The sequence below is a fragment of the Oncorhynchus tshawytscha genome, linkage group LG09 (genome assembly GCF_018296145.1).
Source record: "Oncorhynchus tshawytscha isolate Ot180627B linkage group LG09, Otsh_v2.0, whole genome shotgun sequence".
NCBI lineage: Eukaryota > Metazoa > Chordata > Actinopteri > Salmoniformes > Salmonidae > Oncorhynchus > Oncorhynchus tshawytscha.
In genome coordinates, this window is record NC_056437.1 from 14,010,201 (window position 1) to 14,026,654 (window position 16,454).

General features: G+C 42.2%; 1 protein-coding gene across 1 annotated transcript in view; it reads right to left on the reverse strand.

Moving 5' to 3' along the window:
• LOC112257296 (integrin alpha-2) overlaps positions 1-16,454 on the reverse strand; it is a 31,924-nt gene that overhangs the window by 10,782 nt on the left and 4,688 nt on the right. The window contains exons 2-17 of the mRNA XM_042326577.1: positions 15,525-15,648; positions 9,193-9,302; positions 8,748-8,839; positions 8,127-8,241; positions 7,851-7,978; positions 7,388-7,536; positions 6,848-6,998; positions 6,468-6,633; positions 6,183-6,256; positions 5,937-6,075; positions 5,527-5,672; positions 5,050-5,193; positions 2,481-2,684; positions 2,209-2,339; positions 1,480-1,643; positions 1,089-1,237 (exon numbers count right to left, since the gene is read on the reverse strand). Of these exons, the coding sequence (XP_042182511.1) occupies positions 1,089-1,237; positions 1,480-1,643; positions 2,209-2,339; positions 2,481-2,684; positions 5,050-5,193; positions 5,527-5,672; positions 5,937-6,075; positions 6,183-6,256; positions 6,468-6,633; positions 6,848-6,998; positions 7,388-7,536; positions 7,851-7,978; positions 8,127-8,241; positions 8,748-8,839; positions 9,193-9,302; positions 15,525-15,648 (2,186 nt within the window). The remainder of the gene's footprint in view (positions 1-1,088; positions 1,238-1,479; positions 1,644-2,208; positions 2,340-2,480; positions 2,685-5,049; positions 5,194-5,526; positions 5,673-5,936; positions 6,076-6,182; positions 6,257-6,467; positions 6,634-6,847; positions 6,999-7,387; positions 7,537-7,850; positions 7,979-8,126; positions 8,242-8,747; positions 8,840-9,192; positions 9,303-15,524; positions 15,649-16,454) is intronic.

The following is a 16,454-nucleotide window of genomic DNA, read 5'->3' on the forward strand; positions in this document are numbered from 1 at the left end:
TTTGGACATAAATGATTAACTTTATCGAACAAATCAAACATTTATTGTGGAATTGGGATTCCTGGGAGTGCATTCTGATGAAGATCAAAGGTAAGTGAATATTTATAATGCTATTTCTGACTTTGTTGACTCCACAACATGGCGGATATCTGTATGGCTTGTTTTGTTGTCTGAGCGCTGTCCTCAGATTATTGCATGGTGTGCTTTTTCCGTAAAGTTTTTTTGAAATCTGACACAGCGGTTGCATTAAGGAGAAATTTATCAAAAGTTCCATATATAATAGTTGTATCTTTTATCAATGTTTATTATGAGTATTTCTGTGAATTTATGTGGCTCTCTGCAAAATCATCGCATGTTTTGGAACATCTGAACATAACACGCCACTGTAAAATTGGATTTTTGGATATAAATATGCACTTTATCGAACAAAACATAAATGTCTGGTGTAACAAGTCATCTGATGAAGATCATCAAAGGTTAGTGATTAATTTTATCTATATTTCTGCTTTTTGTGACTCCTCTCTTTGGCTGGAAAAATGGCTGTGTTTTTCTGTGACTTGGTGGTGACCTAACATAATCGTTTGTGGTGCTTTCGCTGTAAAGCCTTTTTGAAATCAGACTCTGTGGCTGGATTAACGAGAATGTTATCTTTAAAATTGGGTAAAATACTTGTATGCTTGAGGAATTTTAATTATGAGATTTTTGTTGATTTGAATTTGGCGCCCTGCACTTTCACTGGCTGTTGGCGGGGTGGGACGCTACCGTCCCGAATATCCCAGAGAGGTTTAAACATAAGCTTGTTTTACTCCAATGTTTGTAAACAATGTAAACGTGAACAACAACTGTATAGCCTCAAAACATGGTTAAAACTATAATTGTTATATCATGGATTGGTCAGTCCTTGCATCCATAGCTCTGTCTATGAATTTGAGAGTGATTATGCTTTGTTATTGTTCCAACTGCAGATTGCCCCTTTAAGTGTTGAAAGGATGCTTCCTCCATTCAAAATGAACACAGTCATTCAATGAAGGAGGAAAACCAGACACACTTCATTTAGCAAACCATCATTTCATATTATCTATCTTTACCTGAACAAAAACCTCATAGGCGTCACAGAGCTCCCTGGTGGAAACCCGGATGTCTTTCTGCAGGACTCTCTCTGAGTTACTGAACTGACCTCTGGAGGTGACACGAGACGACTGGAGATCAGCATCCAGGGTCAGGTTGTACCTGAGAGCTGAGGTGAGACGTAACAGAGGCAACAAGACACAATTAGAGGGCGCTAAGACCATTGCTATGATGTGAGAAGCCCCTGTAATACTGAACGTGGCCACTGATATGACAGTGACTGTGGAGAGGGGAAGGGAGAGGGAGAGGGCAAGAGAAGGAGAGAGCGAGAGAGAGAGAGGGGGAGAGAGAGGAAGTAGAAGAGAAGGAGAATGAGAGAGCGATAGATTGACACAGGAAAGCAGGGCTTACCCACAGGTCCTACAGGTATCTTGGGCCTGAAGGTTGCACTGAAACAGACAGTGGTATTGAAGCAGGACACCAGCCTCCCACTGACCCTGCACGTCTTACTCAGGATGTTGACCTTGTCAGGGTTAAAGGTCGCCCTCGCTGTCACCACGGCCAGACCTCGAGACCTGGGAGAGGAACAGTCTACTGAGATTTCTTGTCATAATCCTAATCATTAAGTCATACTGTAGGAGTCAACTTTAGATTGGTTGATTGATTCATTCCTTTATTGGTTCATTGATTGGTTAATTGGTTGACTGACTGGTTGATTTATTCTTTAAATAATGATATAATGGACATCAGCAGCTATGTAGAAGTGGTTAGCAGCAGTGTCAGACCCAGTGGGGAATGGACATTATTGTATTTCAGCTAGCTGTTCTGCTCTTCATATGGAGTGGGACGAGATAACAACACTCAATTAGTTTACACAGTTAATAGCAAGCTGTCCATGAGAAAGCACATCTCCCTCAGTCAACTAAAACTTGAGGAGACAAGTATTGGATGTTTCTCTCACAACCTACTGTAATTCCATTGGTTTGGTTTAGAGTTACTTTCACCCAAAATAAGTTGGCCAGCTGCTAAGAACAGCTGGCAACTTGAGTGGGACGTGTTGGAATTGTGGGAAACAAAATGATATAGTTGGGGGGGGAACAGGGTAATACAAAGAAAAGAGAAGAAACTAGCAAATCTCACCAGAGCTGGACCACCTTCCCATAAGCCCCCACTGATACATCTGGGATGGTGTCATCGTTTAGGTCAGAGTTGGCGTCTAGGGACCGCCCAAAATACTTCAATGCAGGGTCCAGCTTGGAGCCCAGGATTCTCTGAAATGAACAGGATAAAAGATGATCTCACAACTGGATCTCACATCCAATGCTCACGTTGACTGATTTCTAACAGCCTGAGCACCATCTGCATCATCAGCAGGTCTGTATTCAGAGGACAGTGTTGAGCCCTGTCGCTACCTGAGAACACTGCGTCCTCAGTTTCTTCTTGTCCCCGTTGAAGACATAAATGACCCCCCTGTTGTTGTCTTCCAGCGGGGCTCCCACCACTACATCACTGTAACCATCCATGTTGAGGTCAGGCACCGCTGAGATGGACATCCCAAAACGAGCGTTGTCCGCCGGGGACGGACCCCTCAGGATCCCCTGGTCACTCAGGATGCCCTAGAAACACCAATGCAAAATAATTCATATTGAATATATTGTAAGTGTGCTTAGGATGATCTCTTTCAGAATGTCCTGAACCACTGTGCTCAGAAGTTGTGGTGTGGAGACCAAAGGGAAAGCATTAGATGAAATATACAGCATTGGGTCTGCCCTCAGAAAAGAGATGAAAGGCTTTAGGAATATATGCTGGGCATTGTCATGAGAAAGCTTTGGGAGTAGGTTACAGTACCGTAGAGTACAGTACCGTAGAGTAGAGTACAGTACCGTAGAGTAGGTTACAGTACCGTAGAGTAGAGTACAGTACCGTAGAGTAGGTTACAGTACCATAGAGTAGAGTACAGTACATGTAGTAGACTGCAGTAGGTTACAGTACCGTAGAGTAGAGTCCAGTACCGTAGAGTAGAGTACCGTACCGTAGAGTAGAGTACAGTACATATAGTAGTCTGCAGTAGGTTACAGTACCGTAGAGTAGAGTACAGTACTGTAGAGTAGAGTACAGTACATATAGTAGTCTGCAGTAGGTTACAGTACCGTAGAGTAGAGTACAGTACCGTAGAGTACAGTACCGTAGAGTAGAGTACAGTACATATAGTAGTCTGCAGTAGGTTACAGTACCGCAGAGTAGAGTACAGTACCGTAGAGTACAGTACCGTAGAGTACAGTACCGTAGAGTAGAGTACAGTATAGTAGTGTAGAGTACAGTACCGTAGAGTAGGTTACAGTACCGTAGAGTAGAGTACAGTATAGTAGTGTAGAGTACAGTACATAGAGTAGACTGCAGTAGGTTACAGTACCGTAGAGTAGAGTACAGGTCATATACTAGACCGCAGTAGGTTACAGTACCGTAGAGTAGAGTGCAGTACATATAGTAGACTGCAGTAAGTTACAGTACCGTAGAGTAGAGTACAGTACCGTAGAGTAGAGTACAGTATAGTAGAGTAGAGTACAGTACATATAGTATACTGCAGTAGGTTACAGTATAGTAGAGTACAGTATAGTACAGTACAGTACAGTACATATAGTAGACTGCAGTAGGTTACAGTACCGTAGAGTAGAGTACAGTATAGTAGAGTACAGTACATATAGTAGACTGTAGTAGGTTACGGTATAGTAGAGTACAGTATAAAAAAAAACATTGATTGAACCTTTATTTAACTAGGCAAGTCAGTTAAGAACAAATTCTTATTTACAATGACGGACTACCAAAAGGCAAAAGGCTTCCTGCGGGGAAGGGGGCTGGGATAAAACATAAAAAATAAAAAATGTATATGTAGGACAAAACACACATCACGACAAGAGAGACAACAAACACTACATAAAGATAGACCTAAGACAACAACATAGCATGACAGCAACACATGACAACACAGCATGGTAGCAACACAACATGACAACAACATGTTAGCAACACAACATGGCAGCAGCACAACATGGTAGCGGCACAAAACAGGGTACAAACATGGTTGGGCACAGAGAACACTACAAAGGGCAAGAAGGTAGAGACAACAATACATCACGCAAAGCAGCCACAACTGTCAGCAAGAGTGTCTATGATTGAGTTATTGAATGAAGAGATTGAGATAAAACTGTCCAGTTTGAGTGTTTGTTGCAGCTTGTTCCAGTCGCTAGCTGCAGCGAACTGAAAAGACGAGTGACCCAGGGATGTGTGTGCTTTGGGGACCTTTAACAGAATGTGACTGGCAGAACGGGAGTTGTATGTGGAGGATGAGGGCTGCAGTAGAAATCTCAGAGTATCTCAATGTACAGTACAGTAGACTACAGTAGGTTACAGTACAGTAGAGTACAGTAGAGTACAGTAGAGTACCGTACAGTAGACTACAGTAGGTAACAGTACAGTAGACTACAGTACAGTAGACTACAGTAAGTACAGTAGACAGTAGACTACAGTAGGTTACAGTACAGTAGACTACAATAGGTTACAGTACAGTAGAGTACAATAGGTTACAGTACAGTAGAGTACAGTAGAGTACAGTAGACTACAGTAGGTTACAGTACAGTAGAGTACAGTACAATACTGCACAGTAGAGTACAGCACAGTACAGTACAGTAGAATACAGCACAGTGCAGTACAGTGCAGTACAGTAGAGTACAGTACAGTACAGTACAGTAGAATACAGCACAGTACAGTAGAGAACAGTACAGTACAGTACAGTACAGTAGAGTACAGTACAGTAGAATACAGCACAGTACAGTAGACTACAGTACAGTAGACTACAGTAGGTTACAGTACAGTAGAGTACAGTACAATACTGCACAGTAAAGTACAGTACAGTAGAATACAGCACTGTGCAGTACAGTAGAATACAGCACAGTGCAGTAGAGTGCAGTATGTGTGGCTTACCTTGGTGAAAGAGAGGAGATAGACCTTCCCAGTCTCCTTCTTCTGTTCATTCATGAACATGGGAGCGCCGACCAACAGTATATCAGACACACCATCTTTATCCACATCCAGAGGACAGAGTACACTGCCATAGTAGGAGCCTATCTACAGAATAGAAAGCACATGGATAACAGTATCTTTAGAGCCTATCTACAGAATAGAAAGCACATGGAACACACAGTATCTTTAGAGCCTATCTACAGAATAGAAAGCACATGGATAACAGTATCTTTAGAGCCTATCTACAGAATAGAAAGCACATGGAACACACAGTATCTTTAGAGCCAGTGAGTAGAAACAAAGGATAACAACATTAACAAGTCAGATATGATAGATCACACATAGATAATAGAGAGAACAGAGATAATAGAAAGCTATGACATCTACCACCAGAAAAAGGTACATGCTCTTCTCTGTCAGCCAGTCCCACACTAATACCTGATCTCCTTTCTGGGAGTCTATGACGGTGGGTTGTCCTTTGCTGTTGATGATGTACACTATGACCTGTCCAGTGTGGTTGGACCGAGGAGCGCCAGCCACGTAGTACTCCGTGCTGCCATCATTCAGCGTTGTCACAGAGTAGCCTGAACCGAACAGCCAAACAGAACATTACGCACTGATCTGTAACAATATCCAGTGCTAGAGGTTTTACTGCCAGTCACACTGTAAATCAAGATATATTTAGTTTGAGCTCCAATAAACATTCAAATTGGCTTAGAAATTGTTGGAAAATCAAGAGGCGTAAGAATGGCTTGGTGCTGTATGATAAACCAACAATAAAATAGCACCGCTTAAAATGAAGATGAAGGAGCAAATATTGACTTGTAAAACATATCAAACTCACATACCTAATAGTGAACTGTGGTTTCTGTCCTCTAGAATGTTCTCGAAGGCCGTCTTGGGGAAGATGTCTGATTTCTGAGGAGTGTAGTGAACCACAGTACCACTCCAGCCATAGGCCCCCACTGCACCCAGCATCATCATATTCTAGAACAAGTGGGAGAGAATGGCCTGTTTAAACATGCTGAATAGTGGCTTACAGGTTGGAAATACATGTGGAGGTTTGTGTGATAGTATCCATAGCCCATACATACCTGCTTATTGGTTTGGTGGGCACTGAAGCCCACTTGGGACATCTCCATCTGAAAATCACCCCCTTTCCCAGTACCTGTCTCTCGAGACAACACACAATGAAAATATTAGTGGCTTTGTTTACTGTCCTGTACAGAGTAAGACTGCTACCTTCTTAAAAGGTAACATGTCTTCAAGGTCCATTCATATTGCTGGAATGTATATAGGTCAATATTTCTTCATTATGGATACAAATTTGACCTCTATAAATAAATCAGATTAAATGACTTTAGAAAACGGTAGTGTACCCTCTATATTGAAGATTCTGTCTCCCAGAGTTCCAGCGATCTCAAGCAGAGCTTCCTCAGCTGACACATTAAAGAAGTACCTGTCTGTCGGGGTACTGGCGATGGACTTCATCTCAGCAATCAGGTTTTTAGTGTCGATGTCATTCCTTATGTAATAGCCGAGGACCTAGAAACACAATAAATAATACATCTTAAAGCAATTTATATTAGAATGAAAGGGACGATTAATCAAACATAAAAATGTCATGTTATAAAGGGATCAAACTGTAAATGTTAATACCTCACACACAACGATGTATATAAGTATACCTATGTGCCTTTTGCTAAAGAGAGACAAACCTAGATATATATACGTCAAGCTAAATGTGATATTAACTTACAGCAATACCAAACCGGGTGATCTTCTCCTGCTCACACTTCCCGATGACGTCGTCTTTGAGGCCGTTGTCATGAGACTCTCCATCTGTCACCACCACCATCACCTTGCTGGCTCCAGGTCGGGCACCGTTCGTAGGCAGGAACGCCTGCCGTCTGAGATGCACACTCAATAGGTGTCAAACAGCAACATCCATCTCAAACCCAAGTCAATAGCAATAAGCATAGCTTCTAAAACGCTTGTTCTGAACACATTTTATTTGGTTGGATTCCATTGAATTCCTTTCTTCCAAGTGTTGTATTCCTTTCTATTCAAGTGTTCCATTCTAACCCACTCTTAGGGGGGTTTCAGTTTCAAATAGAGGTTCTAATCCTTTTGTTCAAGTCTTTTTAGAAATATGTTGAGTCAACAGAGGCAGGATATGTTTATTTAGAATACATGAGGTCACGGTCACTTAAGGACCCATTGACTACCAGAAAACAAGAGGAAATGACTGAGAATGTTGGCATTGCAGGCAGGGAAAGTGTTGCTCACTGAGACGCACCTGGCAAATTCAATGGCCCGGAAGGTGTTAGTCTGCAGGCCTAACTTCTGGGGTATGTTCGCTGCGGCCGCAATGATTGAGTCTTTGGTTTTGTAGGAGTTCAGATAGAATTCAAAATCCGGATCAACCGCGTACTGTATAATACTTACCTGAAAGCAAAAACATAAAGTCAACAAACAAACTGATAGGGACAAATGCATGTCATTTCCTTGGGCCAGGATTCAATCCGACAGTGGGTTGTCGGCAATGCGGCTTTTAAAGGCCATTTCAAAATGAGACGAAATATGCATGGTTTATCTTGAATGAGATCTAGAACGCAGGAACATTGCCTTTAAAAGCTGCATTGTCGATTGCATCCGGCTTTTGACAATTCCTATAAATAAATGGCAGCCGTGGCATTTCATTCTACCTGAGCCCAGGTAGAAATTATGTACAGTACACTGATAACTGTGATCCCACTTACCTGAGTATTGTCAGGTCCAATATCCAAGTTCTCCAACAGTTTCTTGAGGAAAGCCACAACTGGTGGCCAGGGATATATACTGTTAGAGCCATCCAAGACAATAGCAATATCCATGGGACCCCCACAAGCTGGAAAGACGGTAGCCATGTATAACTCCAATTACAAAGGGGTGTATGATATACAGTAGGACTTCATTTATACTTTTAATCAAAGGTGAAAACAATACAGAATTCTTATTCTAAGGATACACATGTAAAAATGATTGTGGACTCTTACTTTGAAGGGCAGGTGAGAATGAAGACAGGGGGTTGAAGAGAGGGCTGACTTCTGCACAGATCCCTGGGTAGTAATATTGACTGCCACATTTCTGAGCCCACAGAGGTCCACATGCCTACCAGGAAAAGAAGACGCATGAGACAGACGGTAAAACATCCAAAACAATCTTTAGGCTATTAGGGTAGCACGGGTTAGGGTAGCTCGGGTTAGGGTAGCACGGGTTAGGGTAGCTAGGGTTAGGGTAGCTAGGGTTAGGGTAGCTAGGGTTAGGGTAGCTTTGGTTAGGGTTAGGGCTAGGGTTAGGGTAGGGTTAGGGTTAGGGTAGCTTGGGTTAGGGTAGCTTTGGTTAGGGCAAGGGTTAGGGTAGCTTTGGGGTTAGGGTAGCAAGGGTTAGGGTAGCAAGGGTTAGGGTAGCTAGGGTTAGGGGGTAGCAAGGGTTAGGGGGTAGCTAGGGTTAGGGTTAGGGTTAGGGTAGCTAGGGTTAGGGTAGCAAGGGTTAGGGTAGCTAGGGTTAGGGTAGCTAGGGTTAGGGTAGCTAGGGTTAGGGTAGCTTGGGTTAGAGTAGCTAGGGTTAGGGTAGTTCTACAGCTGTACAGAAGTAGTGATGTAAAATCTGCTTACCATAAACATATCTTCTGTAGCTGTACGGGTTAGGGTCAGCCCCAGGCTCATGTTGACATTGACATTACTCACTGTTGATATGCTGACTGAGTCTGTAACAGGAGAGGACGAACAGTTAGTACACTGTACTTACAGGAATAATTATGCTGCAATAAGAAAAACACTTTAAAGTGTTATTGAATACATTCTCATGGTGTAATTACAGAGGTTTACTAACATTCATTAAAACACTAAATGAGCACAGAGTTCAATGAGAACTCTCAACTCTGAACAAAATCCCATCCTAACTTCTGTGGCCATAATTCTGACTGACAGACAGATTTGACAGGATTCAAAGAGATTTAAAGGAATGCTATGGTAAAACACAAGATAACACTACACGAGTCACACAAGGATTACTAAAAGAATAAGAGTTGGTTATAGAAAATAGCTGGAGCTGTCTTACTTTGCAGGTTGAGTCTCTGACATCCTGAACTGGCCCCTCTGATCTCACACTTGTAGACGTCTCCTTTCCTGTCCTGGTTGTATCCACTCCAGGGAGAACCAACCAGCAACCTGGGGGGAAACACACACACATCACAAATAATTACTTACAATGGTGTGAAGATCTAAATTACTTCATTAATGGCAACTACTGTAATGCCATTGTCAGGAAATAGTTGGATACAGTACCATACATTCACAACAAGACAATTAGAGTAACATGATCTGTAAGCAGAGTTTGTTCTTTTCTACAGGTGTGGAAGGTAAACACATACTCTACCAACTTAAAAAGGCTTAAAAATTGTAATTTCGACTTTAGAATGTTAGACCTCATTTCCCCTTACGAAAAATGTATCAATCCCTATCAAATAAATGTCCATTATATAAATCCACATAATAATTCACATTTCCTCTTGCTGCAGGATTATTTTCCTGCTGTAACAAACTAGCTCAAATTAAGATCCTACATCTGTAAGGGGATGTTTTCAGCCTCCTTCTGTTGCATGAGAAGGAGAGAGCCATAATCAGTGGCAGTCCCGTTGTCTGCTGCTGGTGGATCAGGAGCTGGGTAACCATGGTGATTACACAGCATTACCACCATGTGAGTCAGCCAGTCAGGACACACATGCCCACTACATTACACAATGTGATGTCAAACACCCTCCCACAAAAACCAGCCACACATATTACCCTTTCTTGATTAGCTTATATACACACAGACGCACACACACACACACACACACAACAGAGCCCAATCCATTACACATGACACATCATGGAGGAAAGCCCCACCTTGCTAGACTACACAGTGTGGACAGACAGACCACCTAGCGTTTCTAAACTGTTGACACACAGATGGACTCACTACAACATCCTGTGATGTACAGTATAACAACACAACAGCACCACTCAGACTGAGAAAGAGTGGGCACAGACATACTGAAATTATGGCCATTGGGGTGTGTCAGTGAAGTCTTGCTGTGTTTTGATTGGCCATTCATGAGGGTACATCTGGAGTTCTGGGAATACCTGTATGATGTTCTATTGCAAACAAATCTATATGTTGGTGTGATATTAAACCTAGTAAAGACTGAATGAAAGTCCATAGCATCAGCTGGATGCAGGACTTGATGGACGGTGGGCAAAGTTCTTTGCAAGCCTGGTGTCACAAAGAAGAGAAACATGCCTTCCACTGGCTACAGAATACACACTATTGTGTTGTGCTTCTCATTGCTGGTGTTAGAAGAACTGCTACCATTAAGTATACAATTCTTGGTATTTGTGTTCAATGTTGTTTCCTGGAATATTCCGAAACTCCCCTTATTTAATTGTGCTTCATAGGAATAGTGATTCAGCAAGTAGTGTGATTCAGAGGGTGATAAACGTCCCCTGACTTTGTGTTAGAGCCAAAACCTACACTCTGAGACAGGAAGCCGCCAATTAGACAAAGGGAGTGTACTTTGACCCCGGATTTCTCTGTGATGTCATACATTCAGGCTTTCAATACAACAAGGCACCTCTATTCTTTGGGGTTCACAGGGACTCTGGGTTTTCCCTATATTGACTCACTGTTTTTATCCTTTACCCTCCTCGTTTCAAGTGGGGTATTTGTCAAGATTACAAATGACCGAACAATAAATCTCTACTAGTTTGAGAATCAGTCTCTGCTACCCAGGCTAAATCTCTACTAGTTTGAGAATCAGTCTCTGCTACCCAGGCTAAATCTCTACTAGTTTGAGAATCAGTCTCTGCTACCCAGGCTAAATCTCTACTAGTTTGAGAATCAGTCTCTGCTACCCAGGCTAAATCTCTACTAGTTTGAGAATCAGTCTCTGCTACCCAGGCTAAATCTCTACTAGTTTGAGAATCAGTCTCTGCTACCCAGGCTAAATCTCTACTAGTTTGAGAATCAGTCTCTGCTACCCAGGCTAAATCTCTACTAGTTTGAGAATCAGTCTCTGCTACCCAGGCTAAATCTCTACTAGTTTGAGAATCAGTCTCTGCTACCCAGGCTAAATCTCTACTAGTTTGAGAATCAGTCTCTGCTACCCAGGCTAAATCTCTACTAGTTTGAGAATCAGTCTCTGCTACCCAGGCTAAATCTCTACTAGTTTGAGAATCAGTCTCTGCTACCCAGGCTAAATCTCTACTGTTATTTTGTAATAAACCCAGTGTCATCCACCAGCTGACTCTCTATCTGTTGAATTAGCCCTGGGATGAGGTTAGTCAAAACCTGTTGAATTAGCCCTGGGACGAGGTTAGTCAAAACCTGTTGAATTAGCCCTGGGACGAGGTTAGTCAAAACCTGTTGAATTAGCCCTGGGACGAGGTTAGTCAAAACCTGTTGAATTAGCCCTGGGACGAGGTTAGTCAAAACCTGTTGAATTAGCCCTGGGACGAGGTTAGTCAAAACCTGTTGAATTAGCCCTGGGACGAGGTTAGTCAAAACCTGTTGAATTAGCCCTGGGACGAGGTTAGTCAAAACCTGTTGAATTAGCCCTGGGACGAGGTTAGTCAAAACCTGTTGAATTAGCCCTGGGACAAGGTTAGTCAAAACCTATTGAATTAGCCCTGGGACGAGGTTAGTCAAAACCTGTTGAATTAGCCCTGGGACGAGGTTAGTCAAAACCTGTTGAATTAGCCCTGGGACGAGGTTAGTCAAAACCTGTTGAATTAGCCCTGGGACGAGGTTAGTCAAAACCTGTTGAATTAGCCCTGGGACGAGGTTAGTCAAAACCTGGTCAATTAGCCCTGGGACGAGGTTAGTCAAAACCTGGTCAATTAGCCCTGGGACGAGGTTAGTCAAAACCTGGTCAATTAGCCCTGGGACGAGGTTAGTCAAAACCTGGTCAATTAGCCCTGGGACGAGGTTAGTCAAAACCTGGTCAATTAGCCCTGGGACGAGGTTAGTCAAAACCTGGTCAATTAGCCCTGGGACGAGGTTAGTCAAAACCTGGTCAATTAGCCCTCGGACGAGGTTAGTCAAAACCTGGTCAATTAGCCCTGGGACGTTGTTAGTCAAAACCTGGTCAATTAGCCCTGGGACGAGGTTAGTCAAAACCTGTTGAATTAGCCCTGGGACGAGGTTCGTCAAAAGCTGTTGAATTAGCCCGGGGGGTGAGGTTAGTAAAAAACCTGATGAATTAGCCCGGGGGGTGAGGTTAGTAAAAAACCTGATGAATTAGCCCGGGGGGTGAGGTTAGTAAAAAACCTGATGAATTAGCCCGGGGGGTGAGGTTAGTAAAAAACCTGATGAATTAGCCCGGGGACGCGGTTAGTCAAAACCTGATGAATTAGCACACGGGGACGAGGTTAGTCAAAAATTTAGGAATTAGTCCTGGGATGTTGTTAGTCAAAACCTGTTGAATTAGCTCGAGGATGAGGTTAGTCAAAAACCTGCTGAATTGGCCTTGGGACATTATTAGTCAAAACCTGTTGAATTAGCCCAGGGAAGAGGTTAGTCAAAACCTGGTCAATTAGCCCTGGGACGAGGTTAGTCAAAACCTGTTGAATTAGCTCGAGGATGAGGTTAGTCAAAACCTGTTGAATTAGCCCAGGGAAGAGGTTAGTCAAAACCTGTTGAATTAGCCCAGGGAAGAGGTTAGTCAAAACCTGTTGAATTAGCCCAGGGAAGAGGTTAGTCAAAACCATATAAAAAAACATCCACTTACAGGACCTTGCAAAATTATTGAGACCCCTTGGATTTCTTCATATTTTATTGTGTTACAAAGAGGGATTAAAATGGATTGAATTATCTTTTGTGTCAACAATCTACTAAAAATACTGTAATGTCAAAGTGGAAGAAAAATCTGGCCCATGTTGACTCCCACAGTTTTGTTTTGTATAATCAGTGTAAAGTTGTTGTAAAAAGTATTCATCCTCTTTGTTTAATCAAGCCTAAATTAGTTGGATTAACAAATCACATAATAAGTTACATGGACTCAGTCTGTGTGAAATAATAGGGGTTTATATGATTTTCTTATGACCACCCCTTCCTCTGTCCACCATACATACAACATCTGTAAGGTCACTCAGTCAAGTAGTGAATTTCAAGCACAGATTCAACTACAAATACCAGGGAGCTTTTCGAAAGCCTCATGAAGAAGGACGGACAGTGATTGGTAGATGGGTAACAATAACAAATCAGACATTGAATATCTCTTTAAACATTGTCAAGTTAATAATTATGCTGTGGATGGTGTATTAAACCACCCAGACAAATCAAAGATACAGTTGTCCTTCTGAACTAAGCTGCAGGACAGAAAGGAAACTGCTCAGTGATGTGACCATGAGATCATTGGTCATTTTAAAAAAGCTATAGAGTTCAATGTCTGTGACGGGAGAAAACTGAGGATGGATCAACAACATTGTAGTGACTCCACGATAATGGCCTAAATGACAGATTGAAAAGAATACAAATATACTGAATAAAAATACTCCAAAATATGCATCTTGTATGCAACTAAAGTCCTACTGGGTGAAAAAACACAGCAAAGGAATACACATTTTGGCCTAAATGCAAAGCTGTATGTTCGGGGCAAATCCAACACAACACTGAGTAACTGATTCTCTTCATTTTCAAGCATGGTGTTGGCAGCATCATGGTGTGGGTATGCTTGACATCGAAAAGACTTAAATCTGCTTGATAATTGCTGGCTAGCCATGATCCCCAACATCTTGACAGAGCCTGAAGAATTTTGAAAAGAATAACGTGCAAATATTGCACAATCCAGGTGTGTAAAGCTCTTAGAGATTTACCCAAGAAGACTCACAGCTGTAATCAATGCAAAAGGTTTTTCTAGCGTATTGATTTAGGGAGCTGGTTAGGCAACGGCTGTATTTTAGTTATTTAATTGATATATTTTATACATTTTTATTACACTTTGACATTACGGAGTATTTTGTGTAGATTGTATAAAAAAAACAGAAATACAATTAAATACGTTTTAATCCCACTTTGTATTACAATAAAATATGAAGAAATCCAACGGGTCTGAATGCTTTTGCATGGCCCTGTAAGTCCTTGGGGCAATTATACAACTCGTATTATTATTTGTTCTGTTGGTTCATTTCCCACTTAACATCTCTGATGAAATGTTTGTCTAGTGGAGAGTGCAGACAGAGAAACATCTTCAGGCCCCTTTCCTTGGTTGCCAACGTTTCCATCCACACAGAGAGAGTTAATATGACATAGGTTAAGCCTTAGTTTCCTTGGTTACTGACGTTTCCATCCACACAGAGAGAGTTAATATGACATAGGTTAAGCCTTAGTTTCCTTGGTTACTGACGTTTCCATCCACACAGAGAGAGTTAATATGACATAGGTTAAGCCTTAGTTTCCTTGGTTACTGACGTTTCCATCCACACAGAGAGAGTTAATATGACATAGGTTAAGCCTTAGTTTCCTTGGTTACTGACGTTTCCATCCACACAGAGAGAGTTAATGTGACATAGGTTAAGCCTTAGTTTCCTTGGTTGCCGACGTTCCCATCCACACAGAGATAGTTAATATGACATAGGTTAAGCCTTAGTTTCCTTGGTTACCGACGTTTCCATCCACACAGAGAGAGTTAATAGGTTAAGCATTAGTTTCCTTGGTTACTGACGTTTCCATCCACACAGAGAGTTAATAGGTTAAGCCTTAGTTTCCTTGGTTACTGACGTTTCCATCCATACAGAGAGAGTTAATAGGTTAAGCCTCAGTCTCCATGTTTATTTATGATGGGTAGGAAAGGAAGCAGAGACGTATCAAAAGGAAAATGTCTCCTCTGTAGTCTCCAGGATGCAGACAGACAGCATTACAGACCACAGGAAGTGTGTATGTGAGCAAAGACGTGAACCCAAGAGTCTAACTGTGATGAATGCGCTGATCAGCAGAAAACTGTATAATGTATGTGTGGTGGTTTGTCACTACTGTGTTTGAAGTGTCTGCATCCAGCCCCGTTGCCAACTTTGCTGAGGGTCATGTGACCTAGTGGTAAGAACCGGAAGAACAGTGGCTTGAGAAAACGGATGTTCCCAGTAGGGGTTCCGACCCCAGATACAACAGTAGGGTTTAGGTTTGCTGCTCTGCTGCTCTGATGGGGTGTGTTGTATTTCTGTGTGAGAGTGACTGGACAAAGCACAACATCAGCATAGTGTAGTACAGTGTACGATTATCATTATTCTATTATCTATTCCTACCATGATTTAGCTACCTTTAAGTTATGTCTGTGGAATAACAGAACCAAGTGCATTCTACCACACAATACTTCTGCATTGCGGCCTATGCAATGCATGACTCAGTAGCCTCACCATTTGCCCTGGTGATTCTTTAACTGTTGCACAGTGTATCCAAACTCCTCTACAGAAGGTTCAGAGAATACCTTGGCTCCAGCAGTTCCCACATTAAAGGATAAGGACCCGGGCATGTTCCAACCTGCAGAGAGAGAGAGAGAGAGAGAGAGAGAGAGAGAGAGAGAGAGAGAGAGAGAGAGAGAGAGAGAGAGAGAGAGAGAGAGAGAGAGAGAGAGGAGGAGAGAGAGAGAGAGGGGGAAGAGAGAGGGGGGAAAGAGAAAGAGAGAGAGAGAGAGAGAGAGAGAGAGAGAGAGAGAGAGATCCCACCATTGTAAATAACAGACTCTCCAACACACTTTCATCACCTGTGATATGAGATACGAAATGCTCAGCTTTTATGTGTGTGTGTGTCCTTGTTCCCAGGGTCCTGCAGTAGTACACAAATAACAACAATTACAAAAACAACAATGCATACTGTATATTCTTCTACCCTGTTAACTTCAGGTCTGAATATAATGACCTGATAATGACAAATATAATAATCATCAACTTCATGTTTAGACAACCTAGCTATTACAGATCACAACTCATACAGCAGCCTGAAGCTCAAATGTGATACTGCACATGTGCTAATTATCTTATTGTAAAGCTAAGTAAGGGGGAATCTGGCCATGGGTGACTGTCAGTGATCACCTATCTGGACAAGTCGCAGCATGACAATGTGTACAGATTACTGGTCTGAGGAGCAGACATGTCGGCTGGTCATAAGGAAAACACAGTATTTACAGGAGCCTACTGAGATGAGTGTGAGTGTTTATCAAACCACTACTTAGGCCTCAGAAGACAACAAAACAACACTCATGTCACGACACCATCCATCACAATAACAGAAACAACACAGAGAGACACAGATGAACGCTAGAAACACTGGCAAAGTTCTTTTCTTTT